General features: G+C 55.5%; 1 protein-coding gene and 1 non-coding gene across 12 annotated transcripts in view; both read left to right on the forward strand.

The window, feature by feature from the left end:
* The window catches only part of AP1B1 (adaptor related protein complex 1 subunit beta 1), a 53440-nt gene extending 32900 nt beyond the window's left edge, over positions 1 to 20540 (forward strand). For 9 of the 11 annotated variants that reach the window (XM_034672489.1, XM_034672492.1, XM_034672497.1 and 6 more), the window contains 13 exons: positions 80 to 195; positions 541 to 706; positions 6663 to 6761; positions 7274 to 7533; positions 8309 to 8510; positions 9833 to 9976; positions 14593 to 14738; positions 16472 to 16601; positions 16898 to 16982; positions 17694 to 17780; positions 17885 to 18039; positions 18732 to 18740; positions 19526 to 20540. In XM_034672489.1, coding sequence (XP_034528380.1) covers positions 80 to 195; positions 541 to 706; positions 6663 to 6761; positions 7274 to 7533; positions 8309 to 8510; positions 9833 to 9976; positions 14593 to 14738; positions 16472 to 16601; positions 16898 to 16982; positions 17694 to 17780; positions 17885 to 18039; positions 18732 to 18740; positions 19526 to 19600 — 1674 coding nt within the window. In that variant the 3' untranslated portion in view covers positions 19601 to 20540. The remainder of the gene's footprint in view (positions 1 to 79; positions 196 to 540; positions 707 to 6662; positions 6762 to 7273; positions 7534 to 8308; positions 8511 to 9832; positions 9977 to 14592; positions 14739 to 16471; positions 16602 to 16897; positions 16983 to 17693; positions 17781 to 17884; positions 18040 to 18731; positions 18741 to 19525) is intronic. The other 2 variants (XM_034672494.1, XM_019795689.2) reach the window with 1 other exon arrangement.
* On the forward strand, positions 15218 to 15314 carry LOC117795337. The gene has a single exon (XR_004619308.1). It is a non-coding gene; the product is annotated as a small nucleolar RNA SNORD125 (small nucleolar RNA).
* Positions 20541 to 23039: the final 2499 nt, after the last annotated feature.

The following is a 23039-nucleotide window of genomic DNA, read 5'->3' on the forward strand; positions in this document are numbered from 1 at the left end:
GCCCTTGGCCAAGGCATGGTCATCAGAGGTTCTGTTGGAAGTGGGTGCAAGGGCTTTGCCCACATTCCTCTTCCCACAGCAATCTGCAGAGCGCTGTGTGAGCACGCTGCTCGACCTCATCCAGACCAAGGTCAACTACGTGGTCCAGGAAGCCATTGTGGTCATCAAGGACATCTTCCGCAAGTACCCGAACAAGTATGTGGCCACCCCTCCCCGTGTGAGGGTGATGTGGCTCTGCTGGGGACAGGCATGCGGGGGGAGGTGAAGCAACAAGGAGCCTCTCCCCTTTTCCTTCTCTGCCACAAATGGCATTCTCAAAAGAAACCTGTTGTTTTTTCATATTTCTCCTGAGTCACCCCTCCTCCATTCCCCAAACTAAATAAGCACTAAAATGTCAGAGATAAGCTCAAATCCCGTTACTCACCACCCTCTCAGGATCTTGTGGGGCAGCTTCCTGCCTCTCTTGGCCCCTGCTGGGCCTCCTCTGGGTTGCCTGGGCTCTTCCATTGCTCACATGCTGGCCGTGTGCTCATCTCTTAGGTATGAGAGCGTGATCGCCACACTATGTGAGAACCTGGACTCCCTGGATGAGCCTGAGGCCCGGGCTGCCATGATTTGGATTGTAGGCGAGTACGCTGAGCGAATTGACAATGCTGATGAGCTGCTGGAGAGCTTCCTGGAGGGCTTCCATGATGAGAGCACGCAGGTGAGCGATCGGGGCCCGGGGGGGGGGGGGGGGGGGGGGCCGGGAGGGGACTTGGGCCAGGATGTGGGTCATGACTGGCAGCTTGGTATCGCTACAGTCCATCCCACCCTGAAACCCTCCCCTTAGCCTGCAGGCCCCACGGCCCAGCCCTCCGTGATATAGCACTAATGGTGTGGACAGATAAGTGAGGTGGGGCTGACAGGGGTGGTCCCTTTTCTTCTCACCCTGCATTACCTATGGGGGACTGTGGGGACAGTCTGTGATGGTGGACACCGAAGGCAGGCAGAAATTTTGGGCTTTAATTTCATATTTATCTTTGGATAAGTAATACATTGACTTGCTTCAAAATGGAAAAAATAGGAACAGATGCATGGTGAAAAGTCTCCTTCCTACCACTTTCCTGGCGACCCAGTTCCTCTCACAGAGATCATCAGTGTCATTTATTGGCTTTTGGGGATACTTCCAGAGACAGTATAGGAATACGCACCTCTATGTACAAGGAAACATACACATACATAGTTGGTTCTCGTTATTTGTAATAATTATGTTCTGTAAAGTCACACAAACACTGAATTAGTGAGTACTGGACCATTGTTCCTACAGGCCTCTAATCACAACATTTTTGTCAATCAATACATAATCTTGTTTTTTGTGTGTTTCTTAATATATATCATTGATTCATTCCCATTGAACTCAACGGCCAGCAGCGCTATAACTCAGGCCTTCGTGAAGCTTCTCTAGCACACATACTGCCTCCATAAGGCTCATCAGCCTCCTCACACTTCAGACACTAGACAACAAACACTTCAGCCTGACATTTGGGGTGGGGGCCGTTTTAAACAGTGAATCACCAACAAAAAACAAAATGTGAAAGATGTGGCAGTAAATAGGTTGTGAAAGGGACACTCGTACACAGTATGAGAGCGGAAGCAACAAGGCAGTGTCACCTCCTTTGACCTCAGCTGGGAGTGTACCTCAGGCAACTTGAACTTTTCAGTGCTCTGCACTTCGTTGTGAAAGATAATGAAAGTTCCCCAAACATTGATTTTGGGGTTACAAGTACATTTTAGAAAATAGGCAAAATGAAAATACGGGCTCCCCAGATAATGAGGATCCACTATGTATATGTTGCCTCTCATTTATTTATTTATTTTTAAGTAGTCTCCACAGGTAGCATGGAGCCCAGCGTGGGGCTTGAACTCGTGACCCTGAGATCGACACCTGAGCTGAGATCAAGAGTCGGACATTCAACCGACTGAGCCACCCAGGCCCCCGCCTCTCATACTGTGGGGCACCTGGATGGCTCTGTTGGTAGAACATGTGACTTTTGATCTCGGGTTTGTGAGTTTGAGCCCAACGTTAAGTATAGAGATTACTTAAAAATAAACACTACTGGTAGCACACTGTACACATTCATATTATGATGCACTTTGTCTTTTTCCCTTAAAAATGTGTCTGACGGCACTGCTGTTACCAACTGATGGGACTCTTTGTGGCTGCATAGTGCCATGTTTATTTAACCAGCCTTCCCTGATGGATATGTAGGTGTCAGTTTTCTGTTCTTTTAATCAATACTGCTATGAATAATCTATATAGGGCACATCTGCGAGTATAGCTGGGGGATAAATTGTTAGATAAATTCTTTCTGGTAAAAGGAGACGTGGGAAGCTGTTCCACATTTCCTTTGGTGTAGAGAGTGTTATGGTTTACAGGCCAATCTCAGAAGTGGCATAGCCCTCCCCTTACCTCCCTGCCAACCTAGTAAGTTCGCAAACTGTTTTTGCCACTCTGATGAACCACAAGGTGTACCTTGGTTGGTTTTGTTTGCATTTCTGTTGAGTGAGGTTGAGCGTCTTTTCGTTTGTATTTCTTTTTCTGTGAACCAGGTACTGTCTGCTCATGCAGGAGGGCTTTTATTTATTTATTTATTTTATTTATTTATTTATTTGTTTGTTTGTTTGTTTATTTATTTTTAAAAGATTTTATTTATTTAACTGACAGAGATAGAGACAGCCAGCGAGAGAGGGAACACAAGCAGGGGGAGTAGGAGAGGAAGAAGCAGGCTCATAGCGGAAGAGCCTGATGTGGGGCTCGATCCCATAACGCCGGGATCACGCCCTGAGCCGAAGGCAGACGCTCAACCGCTGTGCCACCCAGGCTCCCCAAGAAGGGCTTTTAAACCATATCCGTAAGCACAGAAATCTTCGCTGCCCAACTGGGGAGTGTAACCTGTTGGGTGAGAGCGTGAGCCTTGAACTAGGAGACCCCAGACTCCAAACCCCTCTTCTGCCCCTTCCTGGCTCGGTGGCTGTACACTAATTCTCTGCCTTTCTGAGCCTCAGTTTCATCATTTATAAAATGAGATTCATAAGACTGCCTCATCCTGTTGCTCTGAGAGTTAAATGGAATGCTTTGTGCAATGTCCTTAATGTGTGCCCAGCCTATGATAAGCACTCACTAATAGTGGTAATTGGCGTTGATCAGAATTGGTTTATAAGTAAACTGGTCCATGGGGTACTGGGTGGCTCAGTCATTAAGCGTCTGCCTTCAGCTCAGGTCGAGATCCCAGGGTTCTGGGATCAAACCCTGCATGGAGCTCCCTGCTCAGCGGGGCGCCTGCTTCTCCCTCTGCAGCTCCCCCTGCTTGTTCTGTCAAATAAATACATAAAATCTTAAAAAAATAATAATACATAAATAAATAAATAAAACAAAACTGGTCCAGGCAACAAAGGGGACCTACTGGTTCCTGTAGCTGATAAGTTCCGGGAGTGTGTTGCCTTCCAGCATGCTTGGGTGAGGATGCCCAGATGGTGGCATCAGGGCTGTGTCTGTCCCGTGTGTCCCGTCCCCCCCCTCCCCGGCTTCTCCTTTAGAAAGACTCCCAGGAGTAGGGCCTACGTGGGGTCAGTGGTTCCAGGCTATGTCCTGTAATAGCATAGTGACTCCCCTAACTCCCTTCCCCCTGGTACTTCCAGCAGTGGTCCAGGCCTGTTTGCATTATCCTGAGCCAATCGCCATGATTCCAGTTGGCCTGGTCTGTCAGACTCCTATCCCAGGCTCGGTGGGGCAGAGAGGAGGGTGATTCTTTGAAGGAAGGCCAGCATTTCTGTTACCAGAAGACAGACTAGATGCTGGGTGGGCAGAAACAACAGATGTCCATCACAAAATAATAGTACTAACTCCTACCATCACCGACTCCCACCGCCACCTGCCAAGTCCGCTGTCAGCCTGCCCTGTGCTGCTTTTGCTTTCACCGTTACTAGCCTCCTCACTTGCTTGTCTCTGAGAGAAGCAGAGCATGGCTTGGGATCCCTTGTGCCCCTGCAACCAAGTCCTGCCTGGGATTACTGCAGAGGATGTCCTCTGAGGGGTGTTTCTGCCCATATACTGTAAAGTAAATCTTTTGTAGCTGCTTCCCCCTTGGCCAAAGCCTGCTGGTGAGCCCAGGCTTGAAAAAGGGAAAGCTTGAGCAGGAGCCTGTCTTGAGGAAATGAATCTAATCTATGCTCCTCCCCGTTGGGTGGCCTGGAGCAAGTTAAACTTGCCAAGCCTGTTTCTTTGTCTCTAGCACAGGGTTGCTGCAAAGCTGATTGGCTGATGTGTATAAACTGGCCACTCAGTGCTCTGCAAACGGTAGCTGGATGAGGGCAATGGTGGTTTTAATTCAGGGGCCAGCTCCCTTTGCCTCCTGGGTTCACAACACCAAAGTTTTTGTACTTTTTTTTTTTTTTTTTAAAGATTTTATTTATTTATTTGACAGAGATAGAGACAGCCAGTGAGAGAGGGAACACAAGCAGGGGGAGTGGGAGAGGAAGAAGCAGGCTCATAGCGGAGGAGCCTGATGTGGGGCTCGATCCCAGAACGCCGGGATCACACCCTGAGCCAAAGGCAGACGCTTAACCGCTGTGCCACCCAGGCGCCCCCAAAGTTTTTGTACTTGTTTAGTGCTTTGCAGTTTGGGAACTTATTTTATTTATTTATTTATTATATTTATATTTTATTTATGTATATATATTTGTTATTATATATATTGGGCGTGGAGCCGAACACGGGGCTTGAACTTACCACCCTGAGATCAAGACCTGAGCCGAGATCAAGAGTTGTATGCTCAACCGACTGAGCCACATAGGTGCCCCAGGGATCTTACTTTAGATTGTCTCTTTGAACCACCTTGTCCTGGTCTCCTAGGCCTCTCCAGCCATGGACAGGGAGCTCAGAAAGTCTTGTCCGGGCTGTTATGTCAGTCCAACCAGCGTCTTGCCCCTGTCTGGATGGCAGGGGCAGTGGCATCATTGCGGAAGGGTTGTCCTGAACATGCAGGCTGACATGCAGGTGTCAGTGTGTTTGGGAGGGGTGGGAGGACTTGGGCTAGTGACCGGAGTTCTAGGCAGTATAGCAGACCTGATAGTGATGAATGATGCCAGGCAGCCGGCTGACCTGGGTTGAGAACTTGGTTAAGAATCCCTGTGTGGTGGCTGTGGTGATATTGATGAACACGGTGACAGGTGTTGTGTATTGAGCAGAATACACAATAGGTTCTTTACAGTTCTTGTCTCATGGGCTCTCCCATTAATCCTGTGAGGTATTTATACTGACATTATAGATGAGGAAGCGAACTCAGAGACGTTGTATGACTTGTCCAGACTCACGTTCAAATGAGGTGTGATGTGACTGTAGCTTCATAGTCAGTGGTCATAAATTGCAATTTTGTGAGCTCACAAGAACCCCCTGAAGCAGGCCACCCTTCTCCCCACCAAAATGAGGATAAGTGGCTTCCCCTGGACTACCTGGCCAGGGGATGTAGCCAGGTCCTAAAAGCCACTCCCTGGGTTGCCTCCTACTTTGGCAATAGCCAGCCAGCTCCTCTACTGTTGGCCCATGTGTAACCAAATGACAAGGACTCTGGATTGCTTGGTTCCAAAAACGACCACATCTCTTCCATCCTGCCTTCTGCTGTTAGCCCATTCTGTTACCCTCCATCCTGCCAACCACACCCGGGAGGTGCTGTAAACCCTGTTCCCTCCCTCCTGCCACAGGCCTGTCCCTGATCCTGGCTAGGGAGCCTCAGGCTGCCCTCTTGTCCCAGGACTGGCAAAAGTGAGATGTGGCTAAGGAAGGACTATGTGCAGAGAATTGTTCTTTCAGAGATGTTTTTTGAGTTAGCAGGTTTTTCTTAAGTGCCTGCTATACACTGGACACTCGATAGAGCAATAACCAGGGATACAGCGGTGACAGGCATGATCTCTGCCCTCAGACGGCTGTCTCCACAGGAGAGGCCGGTGGCTGAAAAGCATTTCTAATAGTGTGGGGTGGTGCTGATGGTGGGGGGGGTGATGCAGGAGGCTGCAGAGGCGTGGGGGTGCTGGAGAGAACATGAGCTCTGAGGGGTGAGAAGATGTTGGCCAGGCTGAGGACAGCAGGGGGCATGATCAGGTGAAGACAGCAGCAACAGCAGCAGCGTGAGGGACGGGGGCTGAGAGGGCTGGGCAGGAGTGGTTCCCACCTTCTGCTAGAAGCCCTGCTCCTCAATGACAGGCTGACTCCGTCGGCCCTCCTGGCCCAGTCCGTCGCTGGCAGCATCTCTGCTTCTTGACAGATGGTCCCTTTAAGAAGCACACCAGCCACACATGTTGCCTTTTTAAGCTGCAAATTCCTTAAGGCACTGTGAGGCTGGGAATTCTGACAGGTTTCTGGAACCCGAGGGTAGGGATGCCAAATAGTAGTGGTCGTCTCCTTCCTGAGTGGTAATGCCAAGGTCCAGGCGACTCAGCACTATCAACAGCCCTCTGGCCTTGGTCTGTTCTGTGGCCAACTCCAAACCTGGGAAGGCTGCTCTCAGCTTCCAAGGCCTTTGAAAAATGCCCTTTTCCGTCTTTAAGGCCCTCATTTGGTTTCCTCCCATCCCCACATGAAGCCCTTGCTACTTCTTCCTTGTCACCTCTCTGTCTTCTCGCAGGTCCAGCTGCAGCTACTGACAGCCATCGTGAAACTCTTTCTGAAGAAGCCGACAGAAACCCAGGAGCTGGTGCAGCAGGTCCTCAGCTTGGCCACTCAGGTCAGTGCCTCTGCCTTTCTGCTGCACCCAGTGCAGGTCTCACTCCACAGGGGGCGCTTTGGTCCAAGGAGCCGGCCAGACCTTCGTGCCAAGGTCCTGCCCCGAAGACTGGCCTCACTGGGGGGTTGGCCCTAGAGTAATCCAGGATCCCTGCTCAGGAAGCTCAGTCTCAGATAAATCAAGATGGAGTGGGTCACGTGGTAAGGTTGAGACAAACTGCAAACAAAAGAGGAGAGGGAGGTCCAGGAGAACCAGAGGGTTTGTAGGATAGAGAGGGCAGATTTTGGAGGGGTGTGAGGAGTAGGGACAGGAGTGGGAATGGCCTAGGGGAGGAAATTGAGGGGCCAGGCCATGTTTAGGGACAGGTTCATGGGACTGCTCAGAATCAGTGTTGTCGGCCAGTGCTGTGACCATACCTAGGTCATGGGGTTTTGGGAGGAGCTCTTTCCTTTTCAGCCAGTTGCTCTGCTCTGAGTTTTAATTTGCTTCTCATCACCTCCCCGCTGCTTAAGGACTCTGATAACCCGGACTTACGGGACCGTGGCTACATCTACTGGCGTCTGCTCTCCACGGACCCAGTGGCTGCCAAGGAGGTGGTGTTGGCTGAGAAGCCCCTCATCTCTGAAGAGACAGATCTCATCGAGCCCACACTGCTGGACGAGCTCATCTGCTACATTGGCACCCTGGCCTCCGTCTACCATAAGCCTCCCAGCGCCTTTGTGGAGGGGGGCCGGGGCGTGGTGCACAAGAGCCTGCCCCCTCGCACTGCCTCGTGAGTAAAGTGGGCCAGTCTCCAGGCACTCAGGCCTGATGTGGTAACTCCTGGCCAGGCCATTAATCAATTTATTTATTTTAGAGAGAGTGTGAGCAGGGAGAGGGGCAGAGGGAGAGAGAATCTCAAGCAGACTTCACACTGAGCATGGATCCCAATGTGGGGCTCGATCCCACAACCTGAGATCATGACCTGAGCCGAAATCAAGAGTCGGATGCTTAACCTACTGAGCCACCCAGGCGCTTGCATTCTAGTGACTTTATAATGAATGTTTACTACGTACCAGGATGACCTCATTTGATCCTTACAGCAGCTCTAAGAGTTGTCCCCATTTAACAGACGAGGACAACAGGACAGAGAACTTGAAGGCCTGGTGCAGCATCCCACAGCCAATACAGCTAGGCCCAGACCTGATTCTAATTCCAGAGCCCTGTTCTTCTCACCCTCCTCTGCCACCCCGCGGTGGTTGGTTTGGCCTGGGGACCCAGTGCTCCAGGGTGGGCATCCAGTCTCTAGAGTGCACTGAGTGGTGGAAATACAGAGGGCCCCTCCCTTCACTCACCCCCATGATGCTGGTTCTTCTGGGGAGCCAAGAAGATGGATCATATGTGGGAAAGGGGAAGAGGAGGGGGCATGTAGACAGATAGCCCTTCTGGAACAATGTGGAGACCCAGGGACCCGTCCTGGGGGAGGATCCTGGAGACTGAGGACTCTGACCTCCCTGAAACAGCCTAGCACCCACCCCACTGACCCTCCCCCTCCTGTGTTGTCACAGGAGCGAGAGCACAGAGAGCCCTGAGACGGCCCCTGCTGGAGCACCCTCTGGTGAGCAGCCAGATGTCATCCCCACCCAGGGCGACCTGTTGGGTGACCTCCTCAACCTGGACCTTGGCCCCCCGGTGAGCGGCCCACCCCTGGCCACCACCTCAGTGCAGATGGGAGCTGTGGACCTTCTTGGTGGAGGCCTCGACAGCCTGGTATGTCCTGGGGCCCCCCCCGGATGACATTGATAATGACCTTTAGAGGAGCAATCACTGAGCGCCCTGTCTGTGCCATTCACCAACCAAGGGCCTCAGGGTACACCTGTCTGTGAAGGTGACTGTGTTGCTCCCTACTTAGAGGGGAGAAAACTGAGGCTTCAAGAGTTCAGGTGACCTTCCCTTTAAGAGTGCACAGTACGTGGCAGACATGGGACTTAGCCCTTTGCTGGGCCACTGAGCCCCAAGAGATCTGGAGCCCGTAGGGCTAGAGGAGCCAGACCGGTGTCCACTTACCCCCACACCCTGTACCAGCTTGGGGCAACAGCCCAGGAGGCCTGAGAGGCCCATGAGGGGTTAGGGACAGTCCCTCCTCCCCTGTAGAAAGGGGGTGGTAAGGCTGCACTGGGTATCTCCCTGGGACTTCTTCAGGCAACTGGTGGAGCCAGGAGGAAGGGGTAGCAGAGCCCGTGTCACTTGGGCATGTCTGGCTCAGGTCCCGAAGGCATCACACAGAAAAGGGTAGGAAAGGCCATGGCACAAGATGTGGGTGGTGGAGTGAGGCCCCAGAAGTAGTGCCCTTCATCAAGATAGTCTGAGCCCCCCTTAAGCCTGGCACTGTCTCACCCCAGACTCCTCTCAGTGGAGCAGCAGTGACTAATCTTTTCCCTCTTTCCCTCTCTCTCTTGTCTCTGTCTTCTTTCCTGGCTTTTCTCTCTGCATGTGGCTGCCTGTTCTCTTCACCCCGCCTGCTTCTGCTTGGAGATGGGGGATGAGCCTGAAGGGGTATGGTTCAACCCTTGTGCCACCGAGCCTTTGTCTCTGCTCTTCCTGAGTGCTGGCCCAGCATCCCAAGGGGTGGATGGTGTCAAAGCAGTGCCTCCCTGCTGAGCCATGGCCTTCTATCCAGTGTCCCGTCCTCAGCACCCTAAGACAAAGTTGCCTTGTCATCCCGAGGATCACCCGTGCTCTCAGTTTCCACGGGCCCTCGGTGAAATCCTAGAGGGTGTGCTCCTGTCTGCTTAGCACAGCCTCACAGCAGTGGTCTCGGGTACTCCTTTTATCGGTGGGCTACATGTCCCAGCCTTTTCCCAGAGGTCAACCCTAAGACTGGAGTCTTCCATGTCATGGGAGGGCAGTCTTTCTTCTCCACCCCCTTAACCCTGTCTTGTCTCTGCAACTTAGAGCTAGTATGACAATAGCCCCGCAGCCCCCCTCCTGCCCTGTCCCATGGTCTAAAGTGCCAGGTTGCTCCACTCATGCTGGGCTCCTCATGTCCCACCTCTAATGCCTGCCTCTGACCCCTTTCCCTTCCTTTTCAGATTGGAGGCCCCAATTTTGTGGCACCCCCAGCAGCAGCAGTTCCAGCCAACCTAGGAGCATCCATGGGCAGTGGCCTGAGTGACCTTTTTGACCTGACCAGTGGCGTGGGCACGCTATCAGGATCGTATGTGGTCCCCAAAGCAGTAAGTACCACACCTCCTTCCATGGCAGGAGCAGAGGGAAGTTAGACACTGACTGATGTCTGGGTTCCTGAAGTGGCCGGTTCCATGGAATCGGCTCAGGCCAACAGGGACAGGCTCCAGGGGCAATGGTTTGCCAGCACGATACTGAGGGCAGCCAGGGGCTGTGGGAGCACAGGGAAGAGATGCTAGGTCGGCCCTGGGGGCCTGGGAAGACCTCCCAGAGCAGGGTTGCTGGAGCTCAGGCCTATGGATCAAGTCAGAATTAGGCAAAAGTGGGGAGAAGGCTCCAGGTGGCTGTCACAGCCTGTGCCAAGGCCTGGAGGGGAGGGAGAGTCTGCACCTCCCGGAGAACCGGCAGAGATCCCATTGAGTTGGAGCAGCAGTTCTCAGGGCTGTCCCACCTGGTCCCCTTGTTGATGATAGATTTTGTCTAATGCATCCTCTATCTCCTGTGCTCAAGGGAGACATGTGGACTGTGCAGCCTGCCTGTACAGATCACTTCAGAATTAGTAAGATTCTAGCACTTTGTAAAGGAGACACAAAGGGAAGAGAATAAAATGATACAGCTCAGTATTGTAAAGGCTCAGGTACGTCTGCCCCGGCAGATCTGACAAAGTTGTCGGGTGCTGGCTGCGGCGTAGAGTCACCGAGACGGCCACAGGCAGCGTTTGTAGTGTGGGTGCTGTGAGCCATGGGGCTAGTGGGGCCCTTAGTTCCTGAAGCGGTGACTGACTCCCAGTAAAGTGGCAATAAAACAAAGAACAGGCTTTCTTTGATTTTCACCAAAGTTGGGTTCCCAGCAATTTCAGGGTATGTTGAAACCAAGGGATGAAGGAGAGGTGCTCAGCGAGGGGACTGTTGTCTTCCCGGCAGCACGCTTAGCATCCCTGACCCCGGCCCGTTGAACTTCCTGTGCCTTCCTGTCATTGTGCTACCTGTGGGTGCCCCATAGATGCCCACCGTGCTACCGAGGGCTGGTACTCCCCAGGACTCGCGCCTAGACTAGGGATTAGGGAGGGAAGAAACTGGCAAGGTCTGCATTGCCAGGCCGTGAGGGTCTCTCTCAGTCCTGGTACAGCGCAGCCAGTAGAAGGTTTGAAGCAGAGATGAAAGGTATCCGCACCGGAGAGAGATTGCTTTGGCTATACTGTGGCAGGCAGGTTGGAAGGGCTAGGACAGAAGCAAGGTGCCCAGTGAGGAGACTGGCAGGAACTCCTGTGTGGTGATGGCTCCTGGACAAGGGCACCTTTGAGGGCGGAGGCAAAAGGCTGCACTGGAAAGCTCCTCAGGAGGTGGGACTGTCAGGGAGGGAGGGATGCTGGCTCCAGCAGGGGGATGGGGGAGGTGCCGTTGCGGAGTCAGGGGCAAGAAAGAGGAAGGAGAGCTGGGTTTGCAAGGCAGGCAAGAACACTGGGCCTGGCACTGAGGAGAGTGTGGTGTGGGCCACACCCTCAGCATCAAGGAAGCTTCCAGAGGGGACGGACCTGGCCTGCCCCCTCACGACACTCCGGGCAGGCACCGTGTCTGCCACTTCGTTCCCAGCCAGAGCCCCTCTCTGTCTTCCAAGGTCCCCTCCCCAGAGCAGGACGCAGCTGGGCTTAGGGGTGAGATGACCTCTCGGTTGTGACTGCGGAGCTGTGAGCCAGTGCCTGCCTTGGCCTCACCGGGTGTGGCAGCTGTGCCTGCAGCGGTGGTGGCCAGAGCCCCCAGCAGACAGCAGGTTTAGTGCCGGCAGCGGCACACTTCTGTGCCAGGGACGGCAGGGGCGTGGCACAGCCCCCACCCCGCCGAATCCCACCAGAAGCCTTATGGCGCTGTTCTTCCTGTTCTGCGATGGAGAAATCTGAGTGCTTTTGCTTAAGGTCACAAAGCAGCTAAGTGACAGAGTCAAAACTGAATGCAGGTGGTGGCGCCAAAGCCCCCATTCCTGATCCCAATAGGATCGTGCCCCACAGTGTTTGAGAACGTCCTGTGTGCCTTAGTGTCATAGGTTGTCAGAATCACTAATTACTACCCAGATTGTCTACCTCAATGTGTGAGGCCAGCACATACAGCCCAACATAACAGGTGTAAGGCAGGACCGAGTGACAGAAGAGCAGCAAAGACTCCTGCAGTCCTGTGGGCGCCAGGCCTTGCCAGGACTGCAGGGCTGCCAGGAATATAAAGTCCGGAAAAAAAAAAAAAAGGAATATAAAGTCCGGAGCTGGCCCCCGGGGAGCTGGCCCTCTGCGTTGTGTTCATTTTAATGGATGCTATCGCAGCCTTTTCTTAGGCCCAGATGGGTGGACCAACAGTGAGTGCTAGAAATGAGAGGTCAGGGGATCACCCAGTCAGGAATTTAGGGCAGGCTGCCTGGAAGAGAGTCCTCACAACACGGGACTTTCTCCATTATCTTAGACACAGGAGTCTCGGGTGCGGGTGCGTTCTTCTTCAGAAGCAGTAGGTGTGTCATCTGCACTTTCCTAGCAGCCATGTGACTGCCTAGAATGGTCTGTCCCATGTGCATTCTCCCCGCCACACCTGTGGGAGTAAATATGTTCTCCAACTTTCCTGGTCAAGGGAATGAGGCTTTCTCTGTGCAAGAACTTGGGAGTTCCTCAAGCATTTGGACCAGTGGGTGGTGACGTTTCCTTTGGTCCTTCAGTAAATGTTGAGGGTTAGTTCCGTGGTAGGACCTGTGCTAGACTCCATGAAGCCACGGTGACCAAGAGAAACGAGGTCCCCAAGGCAGCAGCCAGTCCCAGTGACAGAAGCAATTCTGCAAGAGCTGTGAAAGGTGGCCCGCTGGAGGGGCAGGGCCCCGGGAAGCCACTCTGGGGGTTTGTGGGGGGGCTTGGAGCTCTTTGCTTCCCTGTCTCAGCTGAGGCTGAAGCCCTGTGATTCTGCCCTCACACCTTTGTCCCAGGGAAACAAAGGATGATCAGGTTAGCCAGTACGGTGGGGGCGGGCCTGCAGAAGCACTTTCCAGACCAGGGGTGTGGGGCTCAAACTCATAACCCCAAGCTCAAGAGTCAGCCAGGCGCCCCCAGATCTGTACTTTAGAAGATGACTTTAGCTGCTGTGGAGGGCGGGGGGAGAGGGATTGGGGCACCCCAGGGGCTGCCGTCTTACCTGGCGGACTCTGACTGTGGCTCAGATGCGCGTGCTGCCTGCCGAGGGAAGTGGGGCCCTGGGTGCAGATTTAGGAGGTGGTGGTGACAGGACCCGGGCTTCNGGGGGGTGGCGGGCAGTAGAGGAGCGGGTTCATTCGAAGCCTGGCGGAGGGGGGCGCCGGGACATGAGGCCGTGGGCAGTGGAAGTGTCACAGCATTGGAGGAGTTTAAGTTTTATTTATTTAGGTAATCTTTCTGCCCCATGTGGGGCTCAAACTCATAACCCCAAGCTCAAGAGTCAGCCAGGCGCCCCCAGATCTGTACTTTAGAAGATGACTTTAGCTGCTGTGGAGGGCGGGGGGAGAGGGATTGGGGCACCCCAGGGGCTGCCGTCTTACCTGGCGGACTCTGACTGTGGCTCAGATGCGCGTGCTGCCTGCCGAGGGAAGTGGGGCCCTGGGTGCAGATTTAGGAGGTGGTGGTGACAGGACCCGGGCTTCGTGACTGTGGTGTGGGGCTTGGGGTCGGCTGAGGGTGGAGACCCAGATGGCTCTGAGGTTCCTGATGTTGGCGCCTTGAGAGAGGGTGAGACGTTCGCCGACACAGGATACCTTAGGGCAGCTCTTGAGGAGGCCTGGGCCTTTTGACCTCGGGGGCGGGGGGTTGTGAAGTATCCTAGAGAATAAGGGCCTCAAAGGCATGTGCACAGCCCTGGCCCTGGATGACACCTGTGGATGTCCTGCATGATTGGGGCTTTAATTCAGGCTGGTCTCTCTGCAAACGCTGCCTGGATGCCAGCGCCACAGCAAGCTCTAAGCCAAGGATGAGCTGCCTGGGTGCAGGGGAGACAGACACACGGGCTCACATTTATCTGCTAAAATGTCATGGTAGCGTGGATGTAGGAAAGGAACCTAGGTGAGGAAGCTTCCCGGAGGAGGCAGCTCTTGAGCTGAGACTCCTGTGACAGCCAAGCAGCAGAGGGCCTGCCAGTCAAGAGGTCCTCTTAGGTACTGTCCTTGGTCAGCCCAGTTTCTACAATTAAAAGGCCAGCCCTGCCTTCTGTGAGGAAGGACAGACTGTGACAGCCAGGGAGGCCTGGGGCTCTGGCTGAGGCCCCGGATGCCCTTGGGCTCTTCTTGACTCTACTTGGCCCTTCAGGAGGCTGACAGGGCCCACTCATCTCATCACCTTTCTCAGCGCTACTTACTGAATGTTCCTTCTTGGACCTCCAAAGAGTCAGGTCAGCCCTTGGGCACGCTGAGCACCTCTCTACTCCAGGCTCCTCTGATATGCAGCCACACTGTGGGGGTGGCCCTGGGTGGGCCATGCAGGATTGTTCCTCTCATCCCAAGATCCACATGGCCGTCTCCTAGTGGTAAAGGCAGCTGTGGTGAATCTGGGAGGCTTCTAAGGGAGAGGCAGAAAGAAGGTGAAGAAGGGGCGGGGGGCGGTTACCCTCAGGTGGGCTGTGAACTTTTATGAAAGTGGCATACACGAGCCTCCTCTCTGCTGTCTTCCCTGTAGGTGTGGCTCCCGGCCATGAAGGCCAAGGGTTTGGAGATTTCAGGGACCTTCACCCGCCAGGTGGGCTCCATCTCCATGGACCTGCAGCTGACCAACAAGGCCCTACAGGTCATGACCGACTTTGCCATCCAGTTTAACCGCAACAGGTGGGCTCCCAAGGCCAGTGCGACGAGAGCGCTGCTGGGACTGCCGGCAGGGCCGGAGCTCTGAGGGGTCTGGTGCCTCACGAGTGCATCTCAGCCCCAAACCCTCTCAAGCAAGGATTTTTTTTTCCCTTCCCCATGACCTCTTTATGTGGACTCCAAAGTACCAGGCAGAGGAGTAGGTTGTCTCCCCTTCTTTTAGCCTTCCTCCACTGCTAAAAGAGTGTTGACAAAAACCCCCAGCTCCAGACTGGGAGCCCACCTTAGGCAAACGCCCCACATGACAGGATGGAGCCTCCTCTCCAGGCCTAAGTTGCTGCCACCTCAGGGCCCAGCTCTCAGTAGGCTGTGACAGGGAGTGGTGGCTGCTTTGGCTCCTCACCCCACTAGGTCCCCTGCACTGGAGGTCCTGGGGAAGGTTTCCTCTCTGGCCCCATTGGGGTTCTCATGGACCAGGCCAGCTAGGCCAGGGCTCTCTGGGGGACCCAAGCAGCCTCTCCTGATGATTCTTCTTCCTGAGCGGCTCTAATGATGAGCAAACTGAGCCTCTAAGAAGTTGACTGAAGGGGCTGCTTCCTCAGGGGGAGCCCGCAGGCCAGTGGGTCCTGACCCGCTGTCAGCTCTGCTCCTTATCCTCAGACGGCCCTAGAGTTCATAGAAGTACTCTAGGCTGCAAGGGGGAGTCTCGATGACGGCTCACAACAGACTCACAGCGTGCTGACAACTCCCTGGGTGGCAGGCCCTGTGCCGAGGACTTTAGAACTATTATCTTACTTTGAGCTACTTGACGGCCCAGTGAGGTCAATGCCGTTGTCCCGCTTTCAGTAGATAATGACACCTGGGCTCAGAGAGGACCAGTTCCTTGCCCAGGATCACACAGCAGGCAGTGGGGGAGCTTCCAGGAAAGCCTGAAGAGCCGGGCTACCACAGAGGCCTGGGGTTCCCCACATCGTCTCTCAGCGGGTCCCAGGCAGGTCTGAGCCATCACGGGCAGAGTGCAGGCCGGGTCAGGCAGCTCGAGCTCTGGGTCTCAGCCGTGCTACTCATCCCATAGACTCTGAGCAGAGGCCCGCCCCTCCCTGAGTTTCCGTGTCTCGGAAGATGAGAGAATGTATACCTCTCACTGTTTTTGTGAGGGTAGGAGTTGGTGTAATGTCAAACCCCAGCCTGGGCACAGTGAGCTGTTGCTTCGTGGCCCTGTGTCTCACACTCATGGGGGTCCTCCCCTCCTGATTTACCTACGTGTTGCTTTACTAAGAAGTAGGGCTTTCCTGAATCTCTGTCTGACCAGTTGTAGCCCAGACAGTAAAACCTGGTATCTTGCTTGGGATGGTTACATCCTTCTTGGAAGATGGGGATTGGTAGCAGAAACTTGGGTACTCAGAGTCTTCAGTTACTAGCAGCTGGTGTTAGATGGAGCTCCTCAAGTGCACGACGGAGCAAGGCCACGTTCACCTGGGCCTGCTCAGTGTGTAGCCCAGAAGAAAAAGTGGAGCAGAGATGGGCTTTAGGCCTGCAGCTCGCCCAGGGCTCATTCCTCCCGTCCACACAGCCATTGAGAGTGGGGGTCAGGAACTTGTCCGTCTGTCCTGGGCCTAGAGCTGAGGTGCAGCCAGCTTGCTGGAGAGGCTTCCTGCCAGCTGCTGCCCTGCCTAGCTCTGGAACCTGAGGAGCCCCCCATCCCACGTCAGCACCTGTTCCCCCTGCCATTCCCGCGGGGGCTTCTCTCTCCCCAGCTTCGGCCTGGCCCCTGCTGCCCCCCTCCAGGTCCATGCACCACTCAGCCCCAACCAAACTGTGGAGATATCCCTGCCTCTCAACACGGTGGGCTCGGTCATGAAGATGGAGCCTCTGAACAACCTCCAGGTGTGTTGCGGGCAGGGCTGAGCACCCCACTCCTTACCTGCCCCCCTACTGCAGGGGAGGAGCCTGGTGGAGAGGTCTGGGGCCTGGCTTTTGTTGGCAAAGGGGTGTGTCTGTGGAGTTGCGCTCTTCGCCAGAGACCTGTCAGGGGAGGCCTGATCCGAGGGGACTAGAGGTGTGGTGGCCAGGGAGGGCGTGTGAGGAGACCTGCTCAGGTGGAGGCACAGGGAGCAGGCCCTTCCTGGGGCCTCAGCGGTCGTGTCAAGCGTCAGGGACCGATCGGGTGGCCTTGTTCCTAGGTGGCTGTGAAGAACAACATCGATGTCTTCTACTTCAGCACTTTATACCCACTGCACATCCTCTTTGTGGAGGACGGGAAGATGGGTGAGTCCTGAGGGTGCCCTGAGGGTCCCCGGAATATAACGATTGGCTTTGCCCCACGATGGAGTCTGAGTCGCCAGCCCCTCTGTAGAGCCTGAGGCAAGGGTCACACCTCCATCAAGGACCCCGGGTGTCGTCTAGCCAGCTCTGTCCCACGGTGGGGGCCTTGCCATGTCGGAGCTGTCTCACTCCTAAGTTCTGCTCTGCCCGCCCCTCCGCCTTGCCCATAGTCTCTAGGCACTCCTCCCACAGCCTCCCGAGCTGGGGAGCCCAGACCGTGTCATACTCGATGTCCATCTCCTGTGCCCTGGCTGGAACCCCTAAGAAGACTCATCCGCATGTCGGGAGGGCTCACTGCCAGCTCAGAGCTGAGCAGAGAACTTTGCCCACATCATCTCTCGGTCACCACAGAAGCCCTGTGACACAGGCTGTGATTAATGAGCAGGCTGCTTGGGGCAGGGCAAGAGGGAGTGCATATGTGGGTGCTGGGAAGGAGAGATTTAAGGCCCAAGGGGGTGGGGAGCCCAGGATCTTTTGGGAGCAACACTGGTGACTGATGTCACAGAGCTGAAGGTTTGTTCAGGGAAGCAAGAGGGGGCTGTGGCAGAGCTAGTGCCTGCCTTCCGCTTCAAGTTGGCACCCCCAAAAGACCCACTTCTGCTGGATGTTAGTTTATCAGGGTCCCATCTTCTACCTTGCCCCCCCCCCCGCCAGACCGGCAGATGTTCCTGGCCACGTGGAAGGACATTCCCAATGAAAATGAAGCCCAGTTCCAGATCAGAGACTGCCCCCTCAATGCGGGTAGGACTTGCCAGCCCTCCCCTGCCTTCCCGCTTGTCCACACTGCCCCTCACCTGTACCCCGGCCCTCTCCCACTGCTGACTGGGGGCCCTTCTTGTCCTCAGAGGCTGTGAGCAGCAGGCTGCAGGGCAGCAACATCTTCACGGTGGCCAAGAGGAATGTGGAGGCCCAGGACATGCTCTACCAGTCCCTGAAGCTGACCAACGGCATCTGGGTGCTGGCGGAGCTGCGTATCCAGCCGGGCAACCCCAGCTTCACGGTGAGGCTCCCCGCTCCTGCCCTGCCAGCCCTGGGGTGTCTCCTTCCATGTGCCGGGCAGCCTCTCCTTCCCTCACTCCTTCCCAGAGCAGGGGTCAGTCTGATGGGTGCTCTAGCCCAGCTAGGCTGGGGTCCCTCTGAACCTGACGTGAATGAGCATCAGAATTCTGAGCCTAGCTTCCAACTCAGTCCCATCAGGTTACCTAGGTAAGACACCAAACTGTGTCACCAGTGAGTTGGACTAGAAGATTCTATACAGTTGGCCCCATGAGGTGACACAGTTGGCCCAAGGCCTACCTGACTGGGAAATGGCACTGCTGGGCCCAGGCCCTGGCCCTCCTCCCACTCTTCCCTGCCCGAGGGCCCGCCTAGGAGGGCACTGATGGCGAGCATCTTGTCCTTCCTGGCCTTCGTGTCAGGCCCCAGTCAGGACATGGCTTCCACGGAGTGCGTAGTTGTCCTGGAGGCGGTGCTGCTGTTCCAGGTCCCAGAGAGCGCCAGGCTTTGCTTCTCCCCCTGCACCCCAGTGTCTGGCAGGCACGGCCCTCCAGATGTTGCTCTCCGGGCCCTGCTGGCAGTGCTGGCACTGTGGTTGGGCGGGGGCTGCGGTGGGGGCTTCGGTGGTGGTAACTTCCATCTCCCTGTGTTTGGTTTGCTGCATGCCCACCTTCCCTGCTGGCGCCCGTGGTGCAGGACTTGGAGGTTAGCAGATTGCTTTTCTCTTCCTCTTTCCCCTCCATTCTCCCCAGCCACACCTTGCACCACCCGTCTCCTGGCCTGGCTCCAGTGCACCCTGCCTCTCCTAGTCTCGCCTCACCCTGCTGCTCCCCAAAGCCGGGCAGACGTGCATGCAGGCCACAGCACGGGGCACCCCAAAGCTTCCCAACCAGGTGAACCTGATTGAGGAGCTGGTACCCCCACTTCTTAGCACGCACAGCGTGCACAGAGCCCTTCAGAGAAGATCGGGGCCCCGCAGGGCCACCACGGCTGGCTTCCGGAGCTCCATCCACTCCTCCCCTTTCTAATCGCACCCTTCGGCAGCAGTGATTTTGGCAGAAGTGCTGGTGGCTCTTGTTCCTCCTCTGCCTGCTCCCGGCTCACAGTGGCAGAGCCTCATGCCGGAACCCAGGAAGACTCCCCGGCACCCCCCACCCCCAGCAGCTCTGTGGGGCGGGGGCTGGGCCCTCGCCGCCAGCCGCCCGCTCATGATTCACGCTGCTCGCAGCTAGGGCCGCGGTGGCTGGGCTGACAGCAGGTGTGTGGGCTGCAAGTATATTTGGTCCGCGCCCAGCTGGCCGCAGCAGCCGCCCCCTCCGCTTTACTACACATCTGCCCCAGCCGCGCCGCCGCCAAGCCACGTGTGCACACCACACTCTTCCATCTGGCTCTCGCGCTCTCGTCGCTCCCTGTGTTCCTTCCCAGCCCCAGAGAGGAGCCCGGGGAGTTTGGAGCCCTCTCCATCCCCTGACCTCTCTCTCCCCCTGCAGCTGTCCCTGAAGTGTCGAGCACCAGAGGTGTCCCAACACGTGTACCAGGCCTACGAGACCATCCTCAAGAACTGAGGCCCCATCCAGTGCCCACCCCAGCCTTCTGCCAGCCCCAACAAGGAGCCCCCTCGGAGTGGCAGTACCTCCTTCCTGGAGAGGCTGAGCAAGGCTCCTGGCCACCACAGAGTTCCCTGGTCCTGACTGCCAAGCCCACCCGGGTCCTCAGGGCAGGGCAGCATTCCTCCTGGAGTGAAATCTCAGTGTACCCCAATGCTCGGGGACTCCCCTCTTCCGTTGCTGCTGACAGGGTCAGGTGAAGAGGGGACCAAAGGAGACAGAGCCAGAGAGGCCACTGAAGCTGATCAGGCAGACCCAGTGCTCTCTTCCTTTTCCTGACCGGTGCCTGCAGGGCGAGTGTGTGGCTCCCTCTGGGCTCCTGGCCCGGGAAGCCCCTTGCCCCTCAGTCTCTCTTGGGTCAGTGTTAGAGGGCCTCCCCGTTGCCTGCTTTCGTGCCAGGCTGTCCTGGTGTGTGTGGAGGATCCCGTGGTGTACCAGGAGAGTTCCTCTGTCGGGGGTCTGGGGCTCCTGGGGCCTACATCCCTACCCTCCGTCCCTCTCTGCATCCACCCAGGCTGGGCCCCTGTGGTTGTGGCACTCGGGCCTCTGCCTCCTGAGCACTGACCCACACAGGCAAGACTGGGCAGAAACGTCCAAAGCCCCGGCCCAGGGCCGTGCTCCCCCGCAGTTACACATACCCACTCACCCCTCACCCCACTCCTTCTCTTGCCCCTGAGGACGGTGACTGCCTACAATACAGTCCTTGGCATCCCCTGTGTTCCTGGAGCAGACAGGGATGGGGCACGTGGGTGAGCGGGGTACTTCCCATCCGGGGTTTCTTTGGGGTTTCTCCTTAGTGTCTGCTACCCTCCCCGTGGCCTCCCAAATTTCAGTTGTCTGACAGAGCGTTAGGTTTTCCTGTACTGCTGTTTAATAATAAAGATTCTGCTTTTGGCAATCACGGATACTTTTTTCCCCTCCACCAAATGTCAGAACTGAAAATGGCCTCTGAGTGATTGAGGGTGGTGTTCTGAGCCCTGCAGTACCTGTAATATTCATAGTATACATACACACGTACATATACGTATGTATGTAAACTGTCGTACACATAATATACACACATGTATATATAATGTATGTTAACTCTTATTTTGAGAAAGAGAAAGTGAATAAAAATAATGACATCAAGTGTGTCCCTGGCCGGTGTGTCAGGTCCTGAGGCTCTTGTTGGTGGGGTCCTGGGTCCAGGATCAAGGGCTCGAGCTGTGTGCCAAGCCCCTCCCCTGGCACTCTGAGGACAGCGCCTTTCCCTCTACCCTGTCCTTAAAAACGGACCTCTGAGGCCTGCGGGTCACCCTGGCACAGCTCCTGCCCTTGATTGTAACTCCACCCAGCCGTCTTGCCTTTTGATGTTGGCCAAGAGGGCTGACTTCTATTTTGGTTTTCCTCCGCTCCCTGCCATCACGAAGGCTCCAAGAGCCGTGGGGAGGTACTCCAGTGGGGCGCTGTTGCAGGAAAGGGAACAGTCGGGTAGGCGGGGCACCAGGCCTGTAAGGCAGGCTTTTCCCCACCCTGCATCTGTGGCCGGCTTAGTGGGGGTCCTAAGCTGGTGCCCACCCAGCTGCCAGCAAGGTCATCCCGTGTGGCCCCAGTGCTGGCACTGGCCTGGATCCCAGGGGAGGGCAGCCAGACCCTGGGCAGAGCCCCGAGGGCAAAGCTGTCTATGGTTCTCAGTGCCTGGTGGCCTGGGGGCCTTCTGCCTGCCTTTAAGTGGGGGGGGGGAGCAGCCTGGGTGCCCTCGCCCCATTTCAGCCCAGCTGTTCCCTGCACTGCCCACTTCTGACCCACTGCTGCCTTCCTGGTGCTGGGTGGCTGAAGAGCGTCTGCAGGAGTGCCTGGTCCTCGGCTGCCCCACCTCTGACCCCTGCAGCTGAAAAGTCTAGAGCAGACCACATCCCTTGATGGCACGGTCCAGTTCTCAGTGTACCTGAAAGTCCAGGGCTTGGGAGCCCCTACACCGATGCAGCTGGAATGCCCCCGGCATGGACTAGAGAAGGGTTTGGAGCCCTCGAGGAGACACCCTGGCCTGCAACGTCACCTGCTGCTCCTGCTGCTGGAGGGCCCGGCTCCCACCCAAGATCCCTGTGTGTGCACTGCCAGGGTCATGGCTCCCCACCCCTCTACCCCTGAGAGCGGGTTTGAAGTGCAGGATTGCTGTCCGCGGTCGAGTGGTGTTGGGTGAGGAGGTCCAGGACCACGTACCTGGGGGGTAGGAGAAAGGCTGGCCTGCTTGAATGGAGTACCTGGGACCACCATCGAACACCTGGGACTTGCCCTCCTGTATAAAGCTGTGCTCGGGCCTCAAGCCATTGTGGGTAGGACCTGACCATGATCGTGCCTTTCTCCCACTCAAATGGCACCTGGCATGATGGGACCCAGCAGAGTCTTAACATTTGCAGGGAGAGGGGTGCCTGGGTGGCTTAGTCAGTTAAAGAGTCTCTCTCAAATAAAATCTTAAAAAAAAAATTTTTTTTTATTTTGTCAGGGAGAGCACAAGCAGGGGGAGCAGCAGGCAGAGGGAGAAGCAGGCTCCCCACTGAGCAAGGAGCCCAATGTGGGGCGCGAACTCAGGACCCTGGGATCATGACCTGAGCTGAAGGCAGACGCTGACCAACTGAAACACCCAGGCATCCCTCAAATAAATAAAATCTAAAAGAAAAAAAAAATTGCAGGGAGAAACTGAGGCAGAGAGCATGCTCACTCCCAGTTCCCCAAGTCTGGGCCTTTGCACGTCACTGCATCAGAAAAATAAGCACCAATAAGCCACCCCTAGGACCCAGGCCTTTAGGAGAAATGCTTTAGGGGAGAGCCAATCAGTCCCAGCTGTGCCCTTGGGCTTCCCTGTCTTCCCCCACCTTACTGAGGACCCATCACGTGCCTCTTCACCTTCCACACATGGCACTGCCTGGTCCTGAGGTCCTCGGGCCAGTCAGGGAATTCAACCAGGGCCTGAGGGTTCCCTGTGTGCCCGACACTGGGCTAAGGCCGGCGGGGCGACCTCGTTTTCTTTATCTTCAGCTAGTGGTTTGCTTTTTAAAATTTTTTCTCTATGGAGAGGGCTAGATTCTGGACCGTTGGTAAAAGATAAGCCACACAAAAGATCCCTCCCACCTTTCCTCAGTTCTTAGTTTTTCTCCCTAGAGGCAAACTTTGTTGCTAGATTTGGGGCTTTTTTCGGGAATATTCTGTACATGATTAGACTCAGATCCGCAGAGATAGTTACCAAACAAATGGCAGCACATTCCAGATACTACCAGCACTTTGCTTTTTTTTTTTTTTAAAGATTTTATTTATTTATTTCACAGATATAGGGACAGCCAGCGAGAGAGGGAACACAAGCAGGGGGAGTGGGAGAGGAAGAGGCAGGCTCATAGCGGAGGCCTGATGTGGGGCTCGA

Source organism: Ailuropoda melanoleuca, chromosome 12, assembly GCF_002007445.2.
Source record: "Ailuropoda melanoleuca isolate Jingjing chromosome 12, ASM200744v2, whole genome shotgun sequence".
NCBI lineage: Eukaryota > Metazoa > Chordata > Mammalia > Carnivora > Ursidae > Ailuropoda > Ailuropoda melanoleuca.